Raw genomic sequence first — 20676 nt, forward strand, 5'->3', positions numbered from 1 at the left:
ATCCTTGACAACTTCAATCTTTTCTCTGTTTATCATGATGTTGCTTCTTGGTCCAGCTGTGAGGATTTTTGTTTTATGTTGAGGTAGAATCCATACTGAAGGCTGTATGTAGTCTTTGATATTCATCAGTAAGTGCTTCAAGTCCTCTTCACTTTCATCAGGCCAGATTGTGTCATCTGCATAATGCAGGTTGTTAATGAGTCTTCCTACAATCCTGAGGCCATGTTCTTCTTCATGTTTCTCAGATTATTTGCTCAGCATACAGATTGAATAATTTTGCTGAAAGAATACAACTCAGATGTGCACCTCTCCTGATTTTAAACCATGCAGTATTCCTTTATTCTGTTGGAACAACTGCCTCTTGGTCTATGAACAGGTTCTGTATGAGCACAATTAAGTGTTCTGTAATTCCCATTCTTCACAATGTTATCCATAATTTGTTACAATCCACACAGTCGAATGCCTTTGCATAGGCAATAAAACACAGGCAAACGTTTTTCTTGTATTCCCTGCTTTCAGCCAGGATCCATCTGACATCAGCAATGATATCCCTCATTCTTGTCCTCTTCTGAATCTGTCTTGAATTTCTGGCAGTTCCCTGTCAACGTAGAGCTGCAATTTTTTTTTTTTTTTTTAACAATCTTCTGCAAAATTTTACTTATGGGTGATATTAATTATATTTTTTGATAATTTCCATATTTTGTTGGATCATCTTTCTTTGGAATGGGCATAAACCTGGATCACTTCTAGTCAATTGGCCAGGTAGCTGTCTTCCAAATGTCTTGGCATAGACAAGTGAGCCCTTCCAGCATTGCATCTGTTTGTTGAGATATCTCAGTTGGCACTCTGTCAATTCCTGGAAACTTGTTTCTCACCAATGCCTTCAGTGCAGCTTCAATCTCTTCCTTTAGTGCCATCGGTTCTTGATCATATTCTACCTCCTGAAATGCTTGAACATGGAACAGTCTTTTTGGTACAATAACTCAGTGTATTCCTTCCATCTTCTTTTGATGCTTTCTGCGTTGTTCAATATTTTGTTCATAGAATTCGGTATTGCAACTCGAGGCTTGAGTTTTTTTTATTTTTCAGCTTGAGGAATGCTGAGTACGTTCTTCCCCTTGGTTTTCTAACTCCAGGTCTTTGCACATTTTATTATACTTTATCTTCTTGAGCTGCCTTTTGAAATCTTCTGTTCAGTTCTTCCATTTGCTTTAGCTACTCTACATTCAAAAGCAAGTTCCAGAGCCTCTTCTAACATCCATTTTGGTCTTTTCTGTCTTTTTAAGGACCTTTTGTTTCCTTCATGTATGATGTCCTTGATGTCATCCCTGCAATTCGTCCAGTCTTCAGTCATTAGTGTTCAATATATCAAATATATTCTTGAGATGGTCTCTAAATTCAAGTGGGATATACTCAGGGTCGTGCTTTGGCTCTCATGGACTTGTTTTAATTTTCTTCAGCTTCAACTTGAACTGGAAACCCTTGTGGTATAGTGGTTAAGTGCTACAGCTGCCAACCAAAGGGTCAGCAGTTTAAATCTGCCAGGCGCTCCTTGGAAACTCTATGGGGGAGTTCTACTCTGTCCTATAGGGTCGCTATGAGTCAGAATTGACTCGACTGCACTGGGTTATTTTTGGTTTTCAACTTGAACTTGCATATGAGCAATTGATCTGTTCTGCAGTTGGCCCCTGGCCTTGTTCTTACCAATGATATTGAGCTTCTCCATTGTCTCTTTCCAGAGTTGTTTGATTCCTATGTATTCTATCCAGCAAGGCCCACGTTTATACTTGCTGTTTATGTGGTAGAATAAAAAGTGTCTGCAATGAATAAGTCATTGGTCTTGCAAAATTCTATCATGCGATATCCAGTGTCAGTTTCTATCACCAAGACCATATTTTCCTACTACTGATCCATCCCCTTTGTTCCTAACTTTTGAATTCCAATCACCAGTAATTATCAATGCATCTTAATTGCATGTTGAATCAATTTCAGAGTGCAGAAGTTGGTACAAATCTTCAACTGCTTCATCTTTGGCCTTAGTAGTTGGCGTATAAATTGGAATAATAGTCGTATTAACTAGTCTCCTTTGTAGGTGTATGGATATTGTCCTGTCACTGACAGCATTGTACTTCAGGACAGATCTTGAAATGTTCTTTTTGATGAATATGATGCCATTTCTCTTCAATTTGTCATCCCTGACATTGTAGACCATATCAATGTTTAGTTAAAAATGGCCAATACCAGTCTATTTCAGCTCACTGTTTATGCATTCCATTTCATTTTTGATAATTTCCAATATTCCGAGATTAGTACTTTGTACATTTCATGTTTCGATTATTAATGAATATTTGCAGCTGTTTCTTCTCATTTTGAGTTGTGTCACATCAACAAATGAAGGTCCCGAGAGTCTTACTCCATCCACATTATTAAGGTCAGCTGTAAGGAGGCAGCTCTTTCCCCGTCGTGCTTTGAGTGCCTTCCAACTGAGAGGTTCATCTTCCCGCACTGTATCAGACAAAGTTCCACTGCCATTCATAAAGTTTTCACTGGCTAATATTTTTAGAAGTAGAATGCCAGGTCCTTCTTCCTTGTCTGCCTTAGTCTGGAACTTCTGCTGAACCCTGTGCACCATGGGTGGCCCTGCTGGTATTTGAAATACTAGTGGTATAGCTTCCAGCATCACAACAGCAACAGGCAAGCCACCACAGTACGGCAAACTGACAGATGAGTGGTGGTGGTTATGGCTAGTATGATGAAAAATAGTTTGTTGTGTTAAGCAGGTTAAATAAATCCTTTGGAATTTTATTTATCCTGGGAATTTCCTTGGCAAATCGGTCTTTGTATGGCCTGGAGATGCTGGAATTCAGGAATTCTGTATTAGTGAAGTCCATGTTGATTTACTATATTCTCTAGGTCATTCTTGAAGGATCTGCTTTCTTTTCACACATCCCTGGCCTGAGGTCACCCCCATCCCTACCCTCTGCCATTTGCATACTTGTTGCTGTAAATAATCACCCACTTCCTGGTCGCTATCAGTCCTAAAACATTTGTCAACTTTGGCTACTTTCCTAAAACACACTACTGGGGATTTTCATTGCCTTTATAAGTGACATCTTTAGCAAAAGCACCCCCCTTCCCAGCAGTATTTGCCAACCAAGCCTGGTAAAAATAGATAACGTATCATGATGTTTCCTGCTGTGTATGAATCAAGTATCAGATCTACAAATGCAGAATGTGTCATAGGTAGAAGAACGTTCTTTTGTTCTTTCGATGTACTCATGGCAATTTACATGATATGGTAAAATGTAAGTACATGAATCAGAACGAAGGCACGAGGCTGTGGGGCAGGGGATCCTCCCATGTTTGTGCGGTACTGGAGTAGCAGAGAGAGTGTTCAGCAAGAAGAGGGTGAGGACCCTAATGTGCTGATGCAACCCCCTGCTGACCTGAGAGGGGTGAGCGGGGTCCTCCAGGGAGTCAACTATGATGAGAAAAGGGGTCCGTGATTTTAATTAAAAAAAAAAAAAATTCCCCAGGATTATGGTGACATGCTTGTAGCAGCATACTCTTCTGTCTATTCAAAGTGCATCTTGACCAGGAGATATGGTCAGAAGCCAATGCACTCAAGGAAGTCCTGTCCCCATCTTTGGGACCCATTAAAGGGGGTGCGCAGGGTGCTACCTTGTGAATGCCTCTTTTCAACTAATAAGCTGAGCAAAGCCAGGAAGTCTGCAGGCAGAGGATCAAGGGAAAGAGTGATCAGACATCTTTTTCTATCACCGCCAGGTCTATGATGAATATGCTGAGTGTTTTGTTAGCGTTTTCACCCTTCCTGAATGTCCTCCACCAACCTTCTCATTTACTCCATCACTAATTTTGTTCTTCCTTTTTTTTTTCTAAGTACCTCTGAAACATGTCCACTTCTTCCATTCCATAAGGCAAACTGAAATGTCCACCCTCTTGGCCTTAGATTGCTCTCCCCATGGCCCCCTCCACCTCCAGCAATCTGCCTTCACAAAGCAACCAGAGAGTGATTTTTAAAAAGGTAAATCTGAACGTATCACTTCCTGCTTAATTAACTCTTATATTTGCTTAGGAGAAAGACTAAAATGCTCAACGCGGCCTCCTAGCATCTGTCTGGCTATACTTCCTAACCTTACTCCAACCTCATTCCCTCAACCTCATGCTTCAGCCACACAGGCATTTGCAAGACTTATAAGCCAAACTCATTCCTGCCTCAGGGCCTTTGCCTTTTCTCCCAATTCCCCCTCGCCTAATTAACTCATACTCATCTCTGATACTCACTTCCTCTTCATACCTCACCTTGTCATCACACTCCTCTCCCCTGAGGTTTTACATTTATATGGATGACTATTTGATTAACTGTCTTTTCCTATGAGACTTATAAGCTCCAGACACTATATTTTATCTTTTACTCACCATTGTATTCCTAGCACTAACCCTGTGCCTGGCAACTGAAATACAGTCTTTGTTGACCAAATAAACAAGCAGTAACATTTACCTGCTAGGATAGACACTTGGTATACAAGGAAAGTGCACAGACTTAAGAGTCCTGGGTTCAAATCCTGAGTCTGCCATTTATCAGGCAGGTGATCTTGAGTAAGTTGATTTACCTAAGATTGAGTTTTCTCATCAGTAGAATGGACATAACAAAATTTACATGGGGTTGTGAAGACAAGAGATATGTATGCCAATTGAGCAACCAGTAGTTTCTCGATGAGCAATAGATATCATCCTCCTTACTATTCCTGTTATTATCCAATTTGGGGACGAATGTCCTCCGGCAAGGCCACAGGGCTTCTCAGCAAGATGTGACAGAATTAGTACTCACACCCAAAAGGAAACAGATAGTAACATTTTTTATTAAATATTACAGTGGATCAAAAAGTACAAAATATCTCTTGCCTGCTATGTGATTGGGAAACTATTGGCACGTAATACAGTATCAAAAGCAGTAATAAGTACAATTTGGAAAACATACAAAATTGAGTGTTTATAGTTGGCTCAGCGTTCTTCTGGTAGTGTTTAAGCTAATGCAGAGGTTACTCAAGAACCTCTCCACTGGGAAATTATATAATATCACTGGGCCATGTTGCTATATACAAATAATCACCTTACAGAGCATAGAGGTTACATAGCTGGAATCACCAAAAGTATACAATATTTACAACACAGGAAAGTTTAAAAAAGTATAAACAGCCAAGAGATTATGCTGCTATTCTTCAGACATATTTCAACCATGGGGAGACAAGCAGAATATCAAATACATCAACTGCCAACACTGGAGTTTAAGTGCTTAAGATAATCATTGCAGTGGTGTGGGTCTCACCAGGGTGAAATCTTTCCCATTTCTCTTTAAAATTGGGACAAGAGTAAAATTGGACCAGATGGGACTTGGCTGACCACCACCAAATGTGACTTTGTGGAACAACAAGTGAAGAGAAATAAATGGTTCTCTTTGAAGGCACACTACATAAAATATTTTTTTGTGGGAACACCTCGAAATTTCCATCAGACACACCAACACAGTGAAATACAGTACTTGAGAATTCATGCACCAGGTCAAAAAGTTGTAAAGTCAACATTGAGTTTTAACAAACCCTTCTGTATATGCCCTGATAAACAAGTGAACTTAAGAGCTTCTAGCTAGAAAATAAATAAGTCAGTCCTGTGGCAAATATTACAAGTTCGAATCACTTACTAGAATACTTAATTCTGAAACTCGGTTGGGCTCAGTTTTTACATTATGTTGCCAAAAGTTAAACCAGAAGTTGCCTGGAAAGCTTTTAGAAAATATTATTTTAAATCTCCAAATCGCCAATAAATCACGTACTTAGTACATTTTGAATTGCAACATTTCTTGGATGCCACACTCAGTAAATAGATTTATGATTCCATTGCCAATTCGATTCCACAGTTTCCTTTACAAAACTACCAATAACAATGGTTTGATTGCACAAAGAAAGGCTTGTGCAACCCCATTCAATAATAAGGCCCCTTGAACTCAAACAATGCAAACAAAGCCCTATTTAAGACTTTTTTAAAAATAAGTAGTTCTCAGCCAATGAAGAATTCAATGGTCTTTCTGAAAGATTTCCCAGATTTCTGTTCAGAGTTTTTAAAACATAACACACTGCTGCTGTTAGGACCGTATACCCCCATTTCTCTTTATTTGCCCTGATGTTTTGCCGAGGGTCTAAGCTTCCTCAGACGGAAACGGTGAGCCTCCTCTCGGAAGAAACGAGAAAAACAGAAGTTGGCCTATGTTAACATTGTTTGAAAATGGTGTGATCGAATTCCAACGGGATGAAACCAGACTGAAATCATGACAGTGGGGAAAACATAAGCCCCCTCTCCCAAATGAACAGGTGAGCTCCAACAGGGCCAGCCTCCAATGTCTTTGAGAAACGAATCCCTACACACCAGGTACAATCTAGCCCATGTCTGCTGTAGAACCACCGGAGTTTCCTTTTTCTTCCATGTCCTCCGATTCTGTGACCATTCGATCTAGTGCAACTTTCTTACATGTGTCCTGGCTAGCGCTTGGCTAGCTGGAATTGCGATTATTTTTTCCCTCTACTTGTGCAATAGCAGGGTAATCTGCATTCACACATTTATCATCTAAATCTACTAGTCTATCTATTGTTCTATTAAATATGTATATATATTATTCCACAGGAAGGTAAATAATTAATTGAAGCAAATGGAACTCTTAACACTGGATCTCTACATTCTTTTGTTTCCACCTTTGGATATTAAATATGTTACACTGTATATTTGGCTTCATATCATGGAGACATTTCAATACAAATGGATGCCATGCATGGCTTTGTTTAAGAGCCGCAGTGTCACTGTTATCAGTTTTGCTAATTTTGCAGTCGAGTTACCTATTTCCAAGTTGAAAATTGTCATCAATTTTCAGAGAATTAAATATCTCGGAGGTAAAGGACTTGGTTAACTATGTCCTAATGTCTACCGGTAGTGTTGGGGGAAGGGAGGGTGGGCTGGGGAGTTCATCACAGCAGTCTTCAGCAGGGATGGAACTTGGAAAGGAAATCCACTCTCTGTATCGATCGACTTTAATACACTTAGAAAATGTGTCCGCCTGGATGTTACAACTCGGTAGCAAATGGGATAAAGTGGCAAGAATGACAATACACATTCTCCACATCTTTTGACCGCTTGAACAGCTTGACCATTTATTTCCAAACAGTAAAAGAAATCATAAAGTGGACTGTATTGCCAGGTGGTTGAAAAAAAAGGGAACGGGCCACCTTATGTGCGGGCACGCACACAAAACTCATGCCCCATAAACCCAAAGATGATGACTTGCTTTTGAAGTGGATAATCCAGAATGCCAATTAATCCCCAAAGACGAGGCCTGGGAGGTTCTTCTTAGGAATGAAGTCGACTTGATGAAGGCCATGTTGCTACCTATTCCTCAAAAGACTCCAGTCTAGGGAAAAAGTATCTGGTGTTTATGCCTCCAGTTGCTGGTTCTCTTCTGGATAGTTCAGCTCCATCCTGTTCCCAACCCCTTTCCCAGACCACTTAAAGGGAGCCATGCCAACGCCAATGTAAATCATTTTGGCTCCTGTTCTAATTTCTGAAATTCCTAAAATATCTGCGCAGCCCACAAATATGTCCTCTAGACTCTTGTTATTCAGCAGCTCGCTGCCAATGAGGTTTTTGTTTTTATGATTCCTCTGGTATGTAGGACAGTTTCACAGCCTAGATAAGGTAAGTACAATGCTCAATATTTTCACAGAACCCAATACTTCAAAGCAAAGCATTTGGCTGGGTAAGCAGTGTATCAGCTCTTTCAACTCTGCCATTTACGAGGAACAAAATCCTTAAAGTTGCAGACCTGCAAAGGAGCGCTCTGTGCACTATGGTGTGCTCCACCGTGGCTTTTTCAGTTGTTCCACTAGAATCAGTTGCTTCAATTTGTAAACAATAACTTTACTACCCAAAGCTGCTCGAAATGATAAGATGTGGAAAAATTACAAACACACATCAACAACGAGGACAGTCAGTCAGCCTATGAAACAAAACCAAAAACAAAAGACCTGCAAACAAAAGTGATACTGTTTAATTAAAAAAAAAAAAAAAAGGAGTTGGGAGGAAATGAAACTACCTGTATATAAATTAGGTGAGCAAACAGTGATACGGGTAGTTTTAAGAAGCAAATATATACAGTCAATTTAACAGTGTTTTACTTCTCTGGATTGTTTAATAGTGTCAACAGGAAAGGTCTATTGAAGTTTCACTATACATTGCATTGATTGAACCTTGGAGAGTTTGATGAAAAGAGGGGCATCCCTTGGCGGTTGTCTGCCAGCCTCCTTGTCCCTTCCTTTGAAATGCCTGCCCCTTTTTTGCCCCCGATTGTTGCCTGACCATCCGAACATAGGTTCCTCTAAGTTCTTCCTGGATACCCATAAATCCCTTCTCAAAACCCACTTCCAAAGTTGAAATGACCTGGGGGTGCAGGGGCATCCATGTCAGAAGGGGGTCAAGACCGGCCAACCAAGGCGGGAGTTACCCCGGAAAAACCGGGCATGGTCACCTCGCCTCTCGGCCCCTTTGGCTGGGACTGCTCTCACCCACAGATTAGAAGGAATACTGACTTCTAATTCTACAAGACATCCTCCCAGGGTAAGCAGTGAAGCTCTGTTAGCCACGCCGTCTGGGGACGCTGGGCAGAGCTGGGCTTACAGTTTTGTACTGGGGTGTACAGATGACAGCTGGGAAGATGGAAAGGCAGCTTGAGGATTTATAGCAGCTAAAGGGTAAATGCTGTTGTGCAAAAGGTCACCGTATGAACTTCCTACAGGTGTGGCCGCGGCCAAGTGTCTGTACAGCTGCTGGGAATTTGTCGGTGACGTGAAGATTCCTCTTTGCATCACAAGCGAATGGAAAGCCAGGGGTTGCATGAGTGGAGAAAGCACAGTCTGGTTTTTCAAGTACTGCAGAGAATGAGAATACCCAGCTGGGAGCCTGGAGTTGAGGCCCGAGTTACACAGACTCCCAGAATACAAACCTGGGAAGATAGGTGAGGAGAGAGGAAGCTTGTGGCCTTCCACCCCGCCCCCAGAATGCCCACCATGCGCCACCTTGCCACCTTCGCTCTCCTGGTCAGAGGCCTTCTCCTTCCCAGAAGCCTCCTTGGATGTGTCCAGGGGAGACACTGCCCGGGCCTTTTTCCCGGCAATGACCAGGTCCAAATCCTCCAGGCTGCGCTTTATGGGCCGTGCCGAACCAATGTTCTGAGGGCTCATTTTCCGGTGCAGGATGGGGTGGACCATACCTTCCATCTTCCTGAAATTCTCCAGTCTCACATGGTGAGACTTCCCCGATCTTGAAAGCGACTCGGGGTATTTCTTAGGGGCCGACATGGTCATGGGTGATACCCGGCAGGCTTTGGGGTGACAGTCTCGACTCTGGCTGCTTACGACCTGGAACTGGGAGATGCCTTTGCTCTCCTGGGGCCCCGTGGCTGAGTGGGCCAGGCCCAGGACTTTGCCAGTTGGTTTGTGTGGGTTCTTGGGAAGGCTCAGATCTGTTGGCTGATCATCTGTGGGGCCTTCTGCTGTGGCCGACTTCTTGTCTTGCAGATGCAGAGACGTGAGATAGTTGACATGGAGCTTTTCTTGGTGTTTGTGGGAAGGGAAAGAACTGTTCTCCGATTCCCTGTACATGTCCCTGGAAGGATATTTGGATGTCTGCTCGTTATGAAGATGGTGTTCAGTGTGTCTGTAGAGGCTATGGAGATGAGGAGATGAGTAGAAATCGGCCAGGAAGCTGGGCATGTGGGAATGGGGGAGGGCCCTTTTCTCTAAGAGTTTATCCTTGCCCTCCTGGATCTCTTGCTTGAGGACATAGGAGTCAGCGAGGGGGCTCAGGTGATGCTTGGAGAAGCTGCAGCGGTAGGCGTCTGATCGACTCAGTTTGTCATGCTTAAAAATGTCATTGATGGTCTTCCTCTCCTCAGAGGGTTTGCTTTTGAAACTCTGGACATGCTGGATGACGGACGGCCGGTTAACTGCCATGTGGTCAGTGCTGTGGCTGTGGTGGGCCTGTGACAAGCCTGAACACAAGTCATCCCTGGCGATCAGCTTCTTTTTGCTGATCAAAGGGGGTGGGGAGCCATAGGGGTAGCTGCTGGAGAGGCTGGCCCCGCTCACTTGGGACAAAAGCTTTTTCTTGGCCAGTGGGGACATGATGCCTGGGTTGCCCCTTGAGTAGAGGAGGGGAGTGTAATTGAGCCCATGGTTCTCATTCATGGGTCCGGTCAAGTCTTTGTCCTTGAACATGTCAAATGACTGGACCACCAGGACCTTTGGGGTCTGCTTGAGTGCATTGTGGATGTCGTCGCTGCCTAGCTGGTCCACTTTTACGGTGCAGTTGGCGATGTAATCTGCCGTGGCTGGCAGTTTGTCATCTTCCATCTCATTTGGGTTGGCCAGGGGTGGCTGTGTGGTGGGGAAACCAGGGAAGGATGCTTCTTGGAGTTCCATGTCAGGGCTCTCCGTAAAACAGCAGGGTTTAGGGTCCTGTTTTGAGTCCACAAGGGCACTGGGAGAGGTGAGTGGCTGTTTGCTAGCCCCTGGGATCATGGCTGGGTCCCTTTCCAGGGCCAGAGGTGTACTTTGGAGTGGAGATGCAGGCCCCTTTTTTGCTACCTCTTCTGCTGCCGTCTCATTGCTGGAACCTTGGTCTGTTTCACTGTCCTTTTCTGGGTCTGCTCTGGATGCTGGAGGCCTTGCTGCAAAATCTTGGTACCCTTCCATTTTCTTCTTCATGTCTGCTGCTGGGAGAGGCTCAGTGACGCTTTTCTGGTTTAAAGTCTCTTGTTCCTTCTCTTGCTCCGATGAAACCTGATAAATATTTCAAAAGACAGTCAGAAAGAAGCCAAACACACTGACACATTTTGCTATGAAATAAAATATTACACACAACAGTTTTTCGTGAAAAGATGCTTGTCAATCAGCTCACAGAGTTTCAGTAGAGCTTTATTACTCCCCAATCACGGCTCTAAACAAAGAAATCTAAATTACAGAAACATTAGGGGGAAATATGCATATTTACTTCAATCCCTTATGAGACACCTATCAAAATAGCAAAGTGTTATGTACTGATGGTGTACGATCATATTACTCCTTGATTCTAATATATAGTTTAATTCTGAGGTTGTCTTCTTGTCAAATCAGTCAATTATCCAAATGGGTTTTAAATTACATGTTGTGTTTTATGACACTACAGAGAAGAGATTCTTTTAGGTGTCTCTCTCTCTCTCAAAAACCCAACCCAACCCCACATCAGCAACAAACAACAGACTTTCTTTAACTCCTCGCCTTTCTTTGAGAGAGCAGAACCCTTCCTAATGTGTTCAATATGACGCGCTGATAATTAAGATGCTTAAACGTTAATAGTAATTTCTACTCAGTGCCACACGGCATGCAGACAATGCTAAAATATTGAAAAATTATGCAGATGCAATGGCAGCCTACCCACCTGACAGAGAGAGAGGAAACTCTAAGTCGTTCTAGGCTGTGGCAACCTACGTTTCTATTAAAGCTAAAAATGAAGTTGTCAAAACTCAGGCAGTGAGCACCATTATAAATACAGTTTTTTTTGTTCATTGAAATAAATTATAGCCAATGAAACAACATTCTTTATGAGTCTCTATGGATTGAGGTTGTGGGTACAATTCAACCCATTCATCGCAGTATGTAGCCAAGTGAACTTTGACCTTAGAAGGTGATTCTAACTTTCCATTTGTGACCCAGATGACTGACAAGCCCTGTCAAAATTACTATCATTCTGGCCTGAAATGCCTTGATGGAGGAGAGTCACAAAACAGTTGTATGGAGCTAGCCTTTTTGTGGTCATTCGTCTCCTCCCTTGAACTTTGTTCTTCTCTGTTAAGAAAAGGGGCATCAACCACACTAGCATCTCTGGGCAAAGGCTGAGGGTGGTGGTACCAGGATGCAAAGGAACAAAGACTTGAAGGAATCACACCCATTTTATACATGCTCCTCCCCAAATTCACGTAAAGACAGCCCTGTTTTTTAGGAGTGTGTCATTCCTAATAGTCTTTGTTTATCATCTTTTTTTTGGGGGGGGGAGTACTAATAGCTGCATTTTCTAGTGCAGATATCGTTACTTGTTCTACATTAGCAACCGTCATTGGTCTCTTGAGCTTATACGTTACATAAAATACGGAAAAATGAGTAAGGCAAGGGGAAAAGGCAAATTGCATTTAATTGTTAGTTTTTGATGGGGTTGTAGTTTGATGTGGAACTACAGGGGATACTCAACCCCATTGAGGTTTTTATGACCTAGGTATTTAGTTACATGGAGTCCTATATTTCGTATCCTACCCAGGTTAAGGAAGTCTTTGAAAGCTAGGCAGAAAACAACAGTAAAGGGTCCTTCCTCTTGGAGGGCATTTTACGATCTGCCTTAGTATGTTAAGTGGTACCTTTTCACCATGCAGCTTGCAATCCAAGTTAATTGAGGATAGTGGGATTTGGCTGTTGTTGTTACGTGCTGTCGAGTCGCTTCTGACTCATAGCAACTCTATAGGGCTTTAACCCCTCTTGTCTCCAATGAGTTCACTGCTTCGTATTGAAAACATTAAAAATTAAAAACAGTGAAAATAGCAGTGAAAGCAATGAAATACAAACAAACAAACAAAAATAGAATCAATGAGATGAAATATGCCTGATTAATAACATGGGTCTACGCTGGGGGTGGAAACCCTCGTGGCGTAGTGGTTAAGTGCTAACCAAAAGTCTGGCAGTTTGCATCCTTGGAACCTCTATGGGGTAGTTCTACTCCGTCCTATAGGGTCACTATGAGTCGGAATCGACTCGACGGCACATAACAGCAACAGTCAACAGGTTTGGTTTTTGGTTTATGTTGAGGGTGGCGAACGCTTCTTATTATAATGTCACCCTTGGAGAAGAGTGTGAGATTCCCACCTAGTTCAGATAAACTGAACCTGACAACCTTTTGAAATGTGAGGCACTGATCGCTCCCAGAAGGGAACTGTTTGGTCTTTAGGAGACAGGGGGTATTAGCTTTAGGGATTTCTACGGCCTCCAGGCCAGCGAGGTGCCATTTCCTCGGAAAGGCAATCTCCCAAGCTGACAGACTTTGTGTATGGGCTAAGGAGTCCTCCCACAACTCACCAACCCACTCTTTGAAGCCTCATCCCCAAAGTGGAGCCATTCAAAGGTCATCTGGCCCTTGGTCCTCAGCTTGTCCCTTGGTGCTTTGGTAATACCGTACATATGGCATGTAATAGAAATAACTGATCTGAAACCCTATAATAAATCACCAGGCCCACAAGATAAAGAAGAATGGAATGCAGGCCTTAACTTGGAATTTCCCTGCTTTTGGCCATTTATGTTGTAAGCTTGCAGATGTTTAGAAATCTCTGTCTCATCCCCCTTCCCTTCATTACTGGAGCTTAAAATAATTATAAAACTAAAAATAAATAAATAAATAAAACTAACAAAATTCTCTTCTTGGTATTAATACTATCTTCTTATATTGGAGTCAGTTAAGTAAGTTAATTTTTAGTTAGGAGGGTGGTGTATTGTGTGTGTGTGTGTTTCAAGCCAGTGTTTAATTAGGGAGTCTCTTATGTGTTCATTATAAACCTGATTTTTTAGGGGGTGTTTAATATCAGCACCAAAATTCCCTCTGGGGTTGAATCCTACAACATGCTGTCTCCAAATGTGGCTGCTAATTTTTTTTTTTTTTTAATGGGCAGCAGAGTTTTTATTATTCATGTTGAAACACAGCCTAGATCCTCCCCCATGACTGGCTGAATGCTGACGGTAATGGCTTCTACCAAAGAGCTGCTAGGGGTTGCGGGGAGCTGGGGCTTGTTTTAAAAGGTTCGGAAACCTGTTAACATGAGAGATAATAATGGTTTCAGAAGAACCATTTCAAAATTTCCCTATAAATAATATGTACTTAAGACATTTCTAAATAGGTCTCAACTCAAGGCTGTTGCACAGAGGTCAGTTACAGGAGGCAAACAAGCCTCTAAAGTTTGCAGGACAGTGCTGCAGAGGCATGACATCAATTTCAATGTAACCCTCCCCCCTGCTTGCTTGACAGCCAAAGAATTTTCTTAAAAATGAAGTCACACCAACTCCTCAGGTAGACCGGCTGTGAAATGGCAAAGAAGCCATCACTGGAGGACTTGGTTCCACTGACGTAAAACCTTTATCTCAAGGTCCGAGCATGTGCTACCAGTTTTCTACAAAACATTCCCAATCTTCTGGCTTTTATTCTTGGCCTATCCCAGGCAACACTATCTGTTGCATTTCAGCTCCCAAGCAAACTCAAAGGTCCACTCTTTGGGGCGCTGTGAAGTTGAGATGATTTGCCTCCTTATTCTAGCGAGGCAGCTTTCCAGGGACACGGCCATGTCATTCAGGGCTCCAGAAGACCCCGAGGCAGGACAGGTCCCTCAGACAGATTTCTGTGGAGGACAGCAACTCACCTCGGCTGCATCCTGGGGCTTCGGGGCATTCTCTTTTTCTTTCTTGCTCTTAGGGTTTTCATGTTTGACGCGCTTGGTTCCTGATACTTTTGTTTTGTTTTCATTCTCCTGTGAACTGTTCTCCTGTTTCCGAGGTTTGACTGGAGGCAGGGGTTTATCTTCTTCTCCTTTAATAAACCTTTCATATGGGAGGATTAATCTAAAAGAATAACAGGATAAATGATTGATCAGTTGAGGTACTTCCAGTAGCATTGATGCTATGGGGGTTTACTTTCTTTTCTCAGTACACACAATTTATTGAATGATTCTGTCTCCAATGACATGGATGTATTTCTAAAACCTACGCCATAGTTTAGTGGCCTATGTCTCTGATCAAAATCAGTACTTGGTAACTTATATAATTCTCTGCAAGCCATCCTTTTGGTTTTGTGAGCCTATAGATCAAGGATAACAGTGAAAGCATCCAAGGCTGACAGTATCATCATCACTGCCCACAGCACCTGGCAAAGTGCTAACAATAACATCATGACAATAACAGCAGCAATGATGACTGTTGGTGTTAGATGCTGTCAAGTTGATTTTGACTCATGGTGGCCCCATGTTTGCAGAGTAGAACTGCTCCATAGGGTTTTCATGGTTGTGACCTTTCAGAAGCAGAGTGCCAGGCTTTTCTTCTGAGGCACCTCTGGTTGGGTTTGAACCACCAACCTTTCAGCTACTAATCAACTGCTTAGCCATTTATACCACCCCGGGATTCATAACAATAGCTGCTATTTATGTACCATTTCACCAACAACTATTTATTGAATACTAACTACTGTGTGCCAGGCAGTATTCTAGGCACTTATATATAGCAGTGAACAAAACAATCAAAGTCCCTGACCTCATGAAGCTTATATGCTAGTAGGTACTAGTATGAGCCAGGTACATTACACAGATTATACCATGGAATCCCCACACCATCCTCATGGTATATTATTAGTATTTTAAATAGGTAAGGCAACACAGATAAGGCAACCGAGGTCCAAAAAGACTAAATAATTTGCCTAAGACTCACCTCATTTGTTAGAGGTGGAATTTGAACTTAGCTTTTCTCCAAAGCCCATATTTTCATTTATGTCAAAATGTAGACCAAACACTTAAGATAAAAAGGTCAATGCGAGACAAGAACAGTATGATTGAGGGACAGCTGTCTTATCCAACACCTGAAAGGAGTTGTTGACTCCAGTATGAAGAGTTCTACTCTGGGGTGACCAAACCTGGTGCCATCGAGTTGATTTTGACTCATAGCGACCCTATAGGGCAGAGAAAAACTGCCTCACAGGGTTTCCAAGAAGCGAGTGGCTGGTGGATTTGAACTGCCAACCTTTTGGTTAGCAGCCAAGCTCTTAACCACTGGACCACCAGGGCTCCTCTGGGGTGACAGTCAAAGAGAATGGCCACCAGGGCCTCAGTGAGAAGGAAGGAGGACAGAGCATTCCAGCCACAAAAAGCAGAGGGCTGAAAAATTCAAGCATTTTAATTATATAACTTTTTAACTAAGTGCATAAAATTGCTTTAAAAAGAGGAACATCAAACAGCTCTAGTTTTAATCTGTTTTCCCTTTGCAACATAGCTCTTGATCTGAAAGGGAAAAATAGCTGATGTAATTAAAAGGGATGGATTGCATTACAATCTCAGTTTCAACTTCAGTGATTAAAGTTTTTATAATGCATTTGGTATGATTAATGACTCACTGTGGGATTAATACAAAACCCAGCCTTAAAAATATGAACTTTCATACAGCAAACATAATTTGTTTTAAATAAGACAAGTTGACTCAATGAAGAAAATGTACTTGGCTTAAAAATAACATAAATCTGTTCAAATATTGGGACTCCTAATTATTTTTAAACTAAGACTCCCAGGCCAAAAAAAAAAAAAAAAAAAAACCTTTTGGTTTGCATATTCGTTAGCTCTCCTCAAATCAGTTTCTAAATATGCAATTTGGATCACAACTTCTTAAACATACGTACTGTTCAAGTCCAGGAGTAGAGACGTGGGGACACTTGTGATCATAATATTTCCCTCCTTAGTAAAAAGTCACATAAATTATGGAAAAATCAAATCCCAACTTATAGCATATTAGAAACAATTCATTTACTGAGCATGCTCAGACAAAGTAGTGCAAGGAGGCGTGAATAATACTTTTGAGCCCCAAATCTGGCAGTGGGCCAACCACGAAGATCAACACAGCCCATGGGGAATAGTTATCTTCAGATCCCATTACAAACTGAGTTTAAACATGTTACAGCTGCTAAAACTGGAAACTGGTCTATGTAGACTTACTAAAATAATATATGGTTGCCAAATACCTGCTTCCCACTGTACTATTATAGTTAATGTTTATATAATAAAAAGCATAACTAAGCAGAAGAGGAGAGAAAAAAGCAATCTTGTTCATACTTGAATGTATTCAAGTCATCTGTAAAGTCCCCAGCATTCCCCCCAATTCCTTTTATCTGCGTGGTTCTGCCAGGGACTTTATCCACTTCAACATCAGCAGGTTGGGGAGTTTTGTCAGGGAGCAGAAGGCATTCAATATTTTAAATTAGGAAAAAATATTTTAAATTGACTTTTATGCAAACGTATTTTTATTGGGGATAATTGTTCGGACAGATAGGTTTGTTTTACTTTTGTTTGGTTGCCATGGGAACCCACGGAGCATTGAAGTCTGGGTATTCCAATGGTCACCATTTGTTGTCGCCACCCTTCTCCCCAATTCCGTTCTCTAATTGAGATGGTGACACCATGAGGGATTCTCCTTATGTAGAAGAATTACAGCATTACTTCTGAGTGTGGGGAGGGCAAGGAAGGGAAGCAAAGAGTCAGGGAGCACCAGTGTGGGCCCCAGAGGAGCCCTGCCCTCCTGCTGGTCCTGGGTCAACCCGTCAAGCTAGATGGGTGCTTAGGAGACTTTAATTTCCTTTCTACAATTGTGCAAGTTCACTAGGCAAGGCAACATTTTCATTTCAGTTCTTCCCCCCCTTTTTTTTTTCCATCTTTTCTTTCTCTCTTTCTTTCTTCTCTCCTTCAGTCAAGTCAGCAGCTGGCTGGCCGACAGCAGTAAAAAATATATTTCACTTTGCTGGTCAAAGGCCTAAAGCCAGAAGCCGGAAATCTGGAATTAAATGTTTCTTGTATCTGGAAAGAGGCATGACTAAGGTAAAACTGTATCCAAACACAAGCCCTGCTTGTTCAAGGCTTCCAGAGAAAGAGTGTATGTGTGTGCCTGTGTATGAGTGTGTGTGCGTGCATGCGTGAGTGTGAGTGTGTGTAAGAGAAAGGTCAATCAAGTATTATTTTTTCCTTCGAAATCACAGAAAGATAATTATAGTGGCTCAGGGGGGAAAAAAGACTCCCAAAATAAAACAAGGAAGGCAAGCTGCTAAAAGGAAGCAAGTAGAAATATGACCAGCTAGGCTCTGAAGAACAGGGCATGGTCTCTCATGGCACACAAACAATCGCCGCTTCATATAGTGATTTCCGTTTGGTGTGATTTTCACTGAATGTTTTTTCAGTTATCCTGTCACGGTACAACACAATTACCCCACAGGAAATGATCTTATCATTTGATTAGTAGTAGTTCTTACAGGACAAGAGGACGAGAGCTATTATAGGTTTCGGAGCATTTAAACATTCAACACACATTCAGGTTAGCCCATGTAAGGTCAACATTGCCCAATGAAGGAAGTTGAAGAGTTTTGTATTACATAACGAATTCAATATAATGCAACATGTCTGAGCCTTGCTGATGATTATTCCTCAAATATTTGTAGTACAACAAAGATATAATCAGCTTCAAAATGGTACAGATAAAAGCAAAAATGTACCTCATCCCCTCAGAACTCATTACAATGGAGAAATGTTTTCAGTGTGTTGTAGCTCTAAGAATGCTGGTTGGGTTTTAGGTGGGTGGAAGTAATGGGGAAGGAAAGCAATATATTCGTTAGAAAATCCAGAGAGATTTGTTCCTCCGCTCCCCAATCTCCCTCCAGTCTGGGGATCGAAAGCTAGGCAAATAAATGGGTTCTTATTACTATCTAGATTTCACATTTCAGATTAGCAAAATGCTTATTTACAATGCCATTAACGGCTCTGAGATAGGTAAGCCATCATGTATTAAAAAATAACATCTTTCCATAGGCATAAGATTTGTAGCAGCATGAGATTTTATTTTTCCCTAGGAATAATACAAGAATAACATTTTCCACCCCAAAGCAGAAACAGCAGGGGAGCCTTTTGCTATCACGGAGATTCTTATTAAATTCAGTCACTGTGAAAAAGCAAGGTTTTTTTTTTTTTTCTTCTTCTCCTCCTCTTTTTTTTTTCTTTTTAAATAAAGACGACTTAAAATCAACCCAAGTAAAAATTAACAAATCAATGGCATTATAACCTTGATTTATTAGTGCCTGAGCCACTAAATCATCATCATACGAGAAATTGCTGGTATGAAAAGATTTCGGCTTTGCTAAATCTCAAGTTAAATAATGGTGCTCGGTATGCCAGGTTTTTAGATCTGCCTCATCCGATATTATGAAAAATTCAATACATTTCTCTACAGCAGAAGTCAGGGGTCAGCAAATCTATTACTGTAATGTAAGTAATCTGGCAAGCTGCCAACCCTTTCTCCCTTTTATTATTTTTTTAAACACCAAGGCAGATAATTTTATATTTACAAATTCTAAAATTCTCTAGGGCCTTGCCTCTCTCTCAACGAAAAGCAGCAGCGTCACCTTAAAGAAATGTATATCGCACATGCCTGCATCATTAGTATGCCATACAAAAGAAGAAAAGACCCATCATCTGTATTAGACAATACTCCTCACCCTCCCCATGAGCAGAGGAAAAATAATGTCAAATCTCATTTGAGTGCGTAACCACTAATGTCTCCTGTATTGATTAATGCCTGCATAGAACGACTGAACTTTTGGGCCAAAACATTTAGCAAACAGAGCTTAAGAGGAGATGAGAATCCACCTATTTATAGAGCTCTCGAAAACGATATTATAATAACGTCTGGAGTGGATTCAATCCAGAAAGGGGAGGGGAAAATGGAAAATCTTTAGGATTGTATCTGAACCTCAAATTCAAAGATTAAATCTTTATTGTTACTCCATAGACACTCTCATGGTATCAAACCAGTGAAAAAAAATTCGAGCCCAAAGATTTGCTGGTGCCCTTAGAACAGAATATTTTCTGGCCAGAGGGAAACAGAGTCGGTGTTCGTGTCAGGTTAAAATGCTACCACTATTCTTCGACTATTAGGTTTTTTCGTGACAGTAGAAAAGAAATGACATATTGGTTCCACTGGGGCTTCAGACCTGATCTGGTCCCAAATGGAGTCATTACATCTCCGAGTTGATTCCAGGGTTGATAAATTCTAAGGCTTGGCCAGACAGTTTCCCTTCTCAGCCAGGAATTGAAAATGTAACTTCACTGTGAAGTGTGGGAAGCAATCTTTCACCAAATATGGAGCCAATAGAGGTATATTTTTCCTTTTTTGAAGATAAAGTATATACACACTGGTTAAGATTCCAACAAATCCGGAAAGTTTTTAATCTCACATACTGTTCACCTCTCAGGGTGCTAGACTCCGAGTATAAAAATGGTGGATGAGCCTTTGTGATGGGTGGGGTGACGGGACCAAAACAAAATCCAAATACACAAATGTGCTATGGAAATGTGCAAAGAATGGCAAAGTAAGAATGTTTCCTTGGTGGGCACAAGACTCACTGAGTACAAAAGCAACTGTGCTGCTTTGCTCCTATTTTTTAAAAAGTCAAACTCCATCTGAAAGAGATGTGGGCTCCAGATAAAGAGCTCCTATCTGATGGCATGAGTTTCAATGGAGCAGCCAAACGGTATGGAAAGTATGAGCAGCAAAATATCAGTAACCAAGAGAACCAAAAAAAAAAAAAACCAAACCCATTGCCATAGAGTTGATTCTGACTCATAGCGACCCTACAGGACAGAGCAGAACTGCCCCCATAGAGTTCCCAAGGAATGCCTGGTAGATTCGAACTGCTGACCCTTTGGTTAGCAGCCATAGAGAGCAGACAAAATAAGGCCTCTGGTGTCACCTTCCA

At 41.7% G+C, this 20676-nt stretch overlaps 1 protein-coding gene across 2 annotated transcripts in view; it reads right to left on the bottom strand.

Annotated features, from left to right (window-relative positions):
* Positions 1-4871: 4871 nt before the first annotated feature.
* Positions 4872-20676, bottom strand: part of ARID5B (AT-rich interaction domain 5B) — a 200400-nt gene continuing 184595 nt past the window's right edge. Inside the window, exons 9-10 of one of the 2 annotated variants that reach the window (XM_049855651.1) lie at positions 14549-14747; positions 4872-10901 (exon numbers count right to left, since the gene is read on the bottom strand). In XM_049855651.1, coding sequence (XP_049711608.1) covers positions 8736-10901; positions 14549-14747 — 2365 coding nt within the window. In that variant the 3' untranslated portion in view covers positions 4872-8735. The remainder of the gene's footprint in view (positions 10902-14548; positions 14748-20676) is intronic. The other variant, XM_049855652.1, reaches the window with a different exon arrangement.

This window comes from Elephas maximus, chromosome 16, assembly GCF_024166365.1.
Source record: "Elephas maximus indicus isolate mEleMax1 chromosome 16, mEleMax1 primary haplotype, whole genome shotgun sequence".
NCBI lineage: Eukaryota > Metazoa > Chordata > Mammalia > Proboscidea > Elephantidae > Elephas > Elephas maximus.